General features: G+C 35.5%; 1 protein-coding gene across 1 annotated transcript; it reads right to left on the reverse strand.

The window, feature by feature from the left end:
- Positions 1–1,044: 1,044 nt before the first annotated feature.
- Positions 1,045–1,989, reverse strand: LOC101418888 (olfactory receptor 8B3-like). The gene has a single exon (XM_004475962.2). The coding sequence runs from the start codon at positions 1,975–1,977 to the stop codon at positions 1,045–1,047; it is 933 nt and encodes a 310-aa protein (XP_004476019.2). The 5' UTR covers positions 1,978–1,989.
- Between the last annotated feature and the right edge of the window lie 4,354 nt (positions 1,990–6,343).

The following is a 6,343-nucleotide window of genomic DNA, read 5'->3' on the forward strand; positions in this document are numbered from 1 at the left end:
TCTAACCATCCTCTGTTAATGCTGTTTTTGTAATAAAATGTGGAGTATTAAGTCTCATCTTCAAATCGTATACTCTGGGATGTTAAAGGCTCTTAGAAGTGGTGAGATGTGGTATATTTTATGCAGTTTATATTTGAACTAATTATCTCCAAACTGTAATAACCTACAAACCTCTTCGTTTAACCTCTTTGTTTCCATCAAACTGTTGTCATAAAAAAAAGGTAAAATAATTGAGAGAAATTCATACAGCCTCTCTGAACAAAGCACAGCCAATTTCAGAATAGAAATGTACTCTCATATTTCATGTCCATTGGAATAAAATAATAAAACAAACAGATCCAAAATACACTAAAAAGAGAAATAGACTTGAATTCAAGTCCTTAGAGTTTATTCCAGATTTTATTATGGAGAAGATGTCTGTCTTTAAATAAATCTTTAACCTCTCTGGAGTTCCCTTTCCTATACAAGCAATAAATATATATTTACAATCTATTATAGATATTTTGGTGTAGATAAAAAAGCTCTTTGAAAAAAAGCATAGTGCATTAAATTACATCTGCAAATGGGGTTCTTTTAAATATTCTTTATGGAATCTTCTCTCTCAGCTAGTCATTGTTCTTTAAAGGACACATACTCCTGCTCAGGACGGAAAGAAAGGTGTGTGGACATATTATCTGATTCTTGCTTTTGATGGCATATTACAACTGGCAGACTTCGCTCCCTTCAATGACTAAATTGTATTCAATCACTGTAGAACTATCCATGATATTGGAGAGAAAAAAAAGAAACTTCTAACAAACAATTTAAAAACAGATGTATTGAATTCCTAACAATGATATTCTCAAACAGAAATAACTGTGAGAAAAAGAAACTGTTCAAATGGTGAAGGAAAAAAGCAGGCCTATTCTAAATCTCATGATAAAAGGATAAAATTTCCTCCATCATGATAAGAAAGAGGATAAAAAACTGCCAAAAAAATAATATAATTAAATATACTGAGTCCTCTTGTCCTAAAAATATGTGCACAGGAGATTCTATTTATAATCAAAATATTCTCCTACTTAGAATTTTTCTCATGGCAAGTTTGACATCTTTATTCCTCAGACTGTAGATTAAGGGGTTCATCATGGGAACTACATTGGTATAAAAGACAGAAGAGGCTTTTCCCTTATTCATAGACCCTACAGAAGATGGTTGGAGATACATAAATGAACATGATCCAAAAAAGAGAAAAACAGCAATTATGTGGGAACTACAGGTACTGAAGGCCTTGGACCTACCTTCAGTGGAATTGATATGGAGGATGCTGCAGAGAATGAGACCATAAGAGATAAAGATGGTGACGCTGGGCACAAAGATGTTGATGCCCACCACAATGAACACCACCAGCTCATTGACATAGGTGCTCGTGCAGGAGAGCTGGAGCACAGGGAGGATGTCACAGAAATAATGGTTGATGGTGTTGGCATCACAAAAGGTCAGTCTCAACAGGCATCCTGTATGGGCCATAGCACCAGAAAATGCCATCAAATATGAACTAAAGATAAGGATGGAGCACACTTTAGGGGACATGGCAATGTTATACAAGAGTGGATTACAGATGGCCACATAGCGATCATAGGCCATTGATGTCAACACATAGCACTCAGAGATGCCAAAAAAGCAGAAGAAGTAGAGCTGGGTCATGCAACCATTGTAGGAGATAATATTCTTCTTTGATAAGAAGTTCATCAGCATTTTGGGTGTAAAAACAGAAGAATAACAGAGGTCAATGAAGGACAAGTTAAAGAGGAAAAAGTACATGGTTGTGTGAAGGTGGGAATTCAGCACAATTAGAGTTATCATGCCCAAGTTTCCCAGCATAGTTAACAAATACATTGCTAGAAATAGGAAAAAGAGGGGAAGTTGAAGATCTGGGTGGTTTGTTAATCCCAACAGTATGAACTCAGTCACAAAAGAGCCATTTCCAGTAGTCATTTTACTTTTGGGGTCTGTGGGATAAAAAAAAAAAAAGTATATCAGAAAACAAAACAGAACTTCCCACAAGATGTCCTCCCACAAGAATGGGCTAAACATGGGGAATGTCTTAGACAATCCAACATTGACACATAAATATGCCTTTACCCCAGATACCAAGTGACAGAAATTTCCCATTATTTGCATTCTTGTAGCTAAGTAAATGAACAACCTCCTACAATTTACCCCAAAGAATGAAAACCACTAATGCCAAAGGAAGTCATGACAGGTGGAAAAACAAAGGAAGAGTAGATCAGGACAGATTCATTCTCTATCATCTCCTCATCCTCTTATTGACCTAACCAACAGCCATGAACCAGTAAAATTTCAGGCAGTGTCTCTAGCAACCTGCAACTGGCTTCCCATGCAAATTAGACTCTCATGGAGTGGGAACCATGAAAAATACCTACGGATACAAACTAAAGAACTAGGCTCTTGAAGAGGTTCAGTAGCTTCCCCAAGTCACAAATTAAAAGCCTTAAATCTGCAAGCATGAGCATTCCCTCCATGGAACTCTCACTGAGATATGGGAAATCTCTCAGTATTTTCTGTTGCTTCTCTTATTTTTCCATGAAATCCATGAGTATTGCAATTGCATAAATTGGGGGTAAAAGTAGCACGTTGTAATCCCTAGGCATCTATCTCAAAATAAGGAGGGTACAATAAGAATAAAATTCAGAAACTCACCCTCTTAGACCAGAAAACCTCTTCAAGTCCCAATCTCTGTTATTATCCCCTGTGTTCCCGGAAGGGCAATTTGAAGTTGTGAGGCTGGTTGCTTTGATTCTAATTGGAAGCATACCAGATAATATTCAGTATGTCCTGAAAACTGTTCTGAGCTACAGAGCATACTTTCTGATTTAATTCCAAGCTCTCTGAAGCACCACATAAATAAATATGTATTCTTTATTATCAACACATTTGCAATTTGATAAGCCCACAAGATTTCATGAGAGTTCAATGATATAATCAATTTGTATAAAGAAGTAAAATCCTTGCTCAGTCTCTTCCCCGGGGAACAGAATCTGCACGTAATAGGGAAGTAAGGGGATTGTATTTACAATTTGGATCATATAATGGCTTTGGTTCTTTGGAGACTCAAGATTTTCCTTACAGTTTCAGTTTCCTCTGGGGATTGTACCTCTGGAGAACGAATAGGGAACTCCACATCTGTACCATCTTGTGTTTGAAGGGAACTCTGTCTATTGCATTGTTCCTTTCCATGTTTTTTTTTTTTTTTGCAGGGGGAGTTGCACAACTCTGTGAATATACTAGAAATCTTTCTATTATACACTTTAAAATTGGTGGATTTTTATATGTTATTTTATCTCAATGTAGGTGTTACCTGAAAAAAAGAAACTCTGTGTAAAAAGATGAAACAAAAAGGGAAATAAGAAAGTATTTTAAGTCAATGAAGCTGCAAAATAAAACATGAAAAAAAAATATATCATTGTGTCAGTGCTTACAGGGAAATTGATGGCTCCCAAATGCATGTATTGGAAAAGATGAGTGATCACCAGTCAAATACATGAAGTAAGCTTTCATTTCATGAAACCTGTATAAATTAATGCAGGTTAAGCCCAAAATAAGCAGGCAAATGAAATAATAATGACGACAGCAGAAAGGAAACATGGGAAACAGAAAACATTATATAAGATCAATCATTCTAAAAGCTGTGTTTTTAGATCAATAGAAGTGATAATGACCTACACAGACTGATCAGGCAAAAAATAGAAAAGACACAAATTATTAATATCATAACTATGAGAGGACATTACTACATATTCAATGACATTAAAATGAAATTAAGTGAATATTATAAACTAATTTATGCTAATTATCTAGTATACACATGAAATGTATTTATTCTTTGAAAGTCATTAATTACCAAAGTTCTCTTAAAAAGAAATAGGTAATCAGGATAGCCATATATACATTAATGAAATTGAAGTTTCAGTTTAAAACTCACAATGAACTCTTTAGACCCAGAGAACTTTACTGTTGAATCCTACTAGAATTTACAAAAGAATTAATAGCAATTCTATATAAACTTCTTCAAAAATTAAAGGGGAGGGAAAATATTGCAATTATTTTTATGAAATAAATGTTATCCTTATACCAAAGCAGGCAATACATACACAAGAAGGAGAAACGAGACCAGTAATTTTCATGTGTGGAAACTGAACAACTTTTGACAAACTTTTACCAAATTGAACCTACCAATAACTTTCTTTAAAAATATTACATCATGAAAATTAAAGTATGTCTCAGGAAGAAAAATTGTTTTAATTAATGAATGTAAGTCATTGTTACTCATATACTGAGGCATGTTATAACCATTTCATTTTAAAGCATGCCAACAATAAGAAATATTGAATGCAAAAATAAGTTATATAGTTCAAAATAATTTTAAGTGTCACCCAGAAATTGAAAAAAAGCATCATATCTAAATAGCTCCTTCTCTTCTTGACGAATTAAATGTGGAAACAATTGGAAACAATTTTCAGTTTAATTTCAAATACTTCAAAATAACAAAGAAATTGCCTGCACACTGCCACTAGCATGCCACAAAAAGGACAAGTCACCCGGAAAAGGAGAGAAGTGCCTAATATGGGGACACTGCAACTGTGTCATCTTCCTGGAACAGGGTCCATCGGGACGCCAAGCCTGGGTCCCCTCACTAAGCCTGCAGCACCTAAGGCTATAATACACTGTGTGCTTTGGGTACCTCAGCAGCCCCATGGACATTTGCTCCATTCCCATAGTGCTCCTTCAGGTGGTAGATCAGCTCTTTGGTTTTTCTGCTGAATGAAGGAATGAGTGCCCTCTTATTTCATTGTTTTTGCTTCCAAAGCAGAGGTGTGCTGTGGTACTAGGCCACCTACACTCTTGACCTCCCAGAAGACTCTTTGGGGCTGAAAAATGCCAGAAGAATCAGAATAGAGCTTCTACTCTATTGGCCTAAACTTGATTGATCAGGCACCATTCTGTAAACCCTAGTGTAATAGGTTTCTGAGATTTCTAACCTCATGTTTTCCTTGTAAGTTAAATCTACAGATAATGCCCTTTTATGTTAATGTAATTTAATCCACATAAAGCAAAATTATAATGAATGGAATTGAGTTTTAATGTAAAAATATTCTATATTCCCTTGACATACATTAATATGGGGCTGAATGTAAAGCAAATTTTTTCCAATTTAATTGTTTATAGATTAGCTACTATGTAAAAGAGAATAAGAAAAATGTACATGATAATATTCATGTCTTTCAGGAATGAATCAATTTATAATCCAAAACTTCCAAGCATTTAACAGGTATAAATAAGCTTAAATATCCTAAATTATTTTACATCTAATTTTCTTTTGTGTGAATTTCAGAAAAAAGTGTTGAATTTGAACAATTTTAGTGATAAGTATTTTAAAATATGACTTTAAATTTTAAAAATAAAATGAATAGATTTGCTAGGCCAATGTAAGCATTTTACATTCAAAGCTGTAAAATAAGCTTATTTACTTCACAGAACTAATATACCACCAGTTATGCTACTGAATATTATATAGGACTCAGATCACAAAATATGTGCTAGGTCTGCCAGTCATGATATTTTCAGTCAGGTACCGAAGATTTCAAACATTAGTGCCATATGTATTCCTTATTTTATGTCTTTATTAAAGAGTGAAATTTTGAAATATACACTTTACAGCAAAACTAAACAAGTTTTAGCTATATTGATCTTTGTGGCAATATCATGCTGTTTTTAAAAAAATTTTTGTCTTTATTTGATTTTTTAATGTTACATTAAAGGAGAGTAGTTATCTGCAGAGGATGGCAGGGCTTTGCTCCAATATTATAAGGGTCTGCATTGCAATTCTCTTAGATAGGCCTGTCAAAGGATCCAGAAGTCATCTGCATTTGCCACTGACACCTCCAACACCATTGGATTTGCTGGATCATATGGCCCAAGTGGCAGTGTAGCTTATACAGGAGCCTGGATCTGTGCCAGACCCTCCTCTTTTTTTTTTTTTTTAAAGATTTATTTATTTCTCTCCCCTCCACCCCCCCACCCCCAACCCAGTTGTCTGTTCTGTGTGTCTATTTGCTACGTTGTCTTTTTCCACTTCTGTTGTTGTCAGAGGCACGGGACTCTGTGTTTCTTTTTGCGCCTTCATCTTGTTGTGTCATTTTCTCGGTGTGGGCGGCGCCATTCTTAGAAAGGCTGCACTTTCTTTCACGCTGAGCGGCTCTCCTTATGGGGTGCACTCCTTGTACGTGGGGCTCCCCTATGCGGGGGACACCCCTGCGTGGCACACGCACTCATTGCGCGC

Source organism: Dasypus novemcinctus, chromosome 27 (genome assembly GCF_030445035.2).
Source record: "Dasypus novemcinctus isolate mDasNov1 chromosome 27, mDasNov1.1.hap2, whole genome shotgun sequence".
Taxonomy (NCBI): Eukaryota; Metazoa; Chordata; class Mammalia; order Cingulata; family Dasypodidae; genus Dasypus; species Dasypus novemcinctus.

Bases quoted from the DNA above. Each gene is read 5' to 3' on its own strand.
- LOC101418888 (XM_004475962.2), bottom strand. From the start codon at position 1,977: ATGACTACTGGAAATGGCTCTTTTGTGACTGAGTTCATACTGTTGGGA.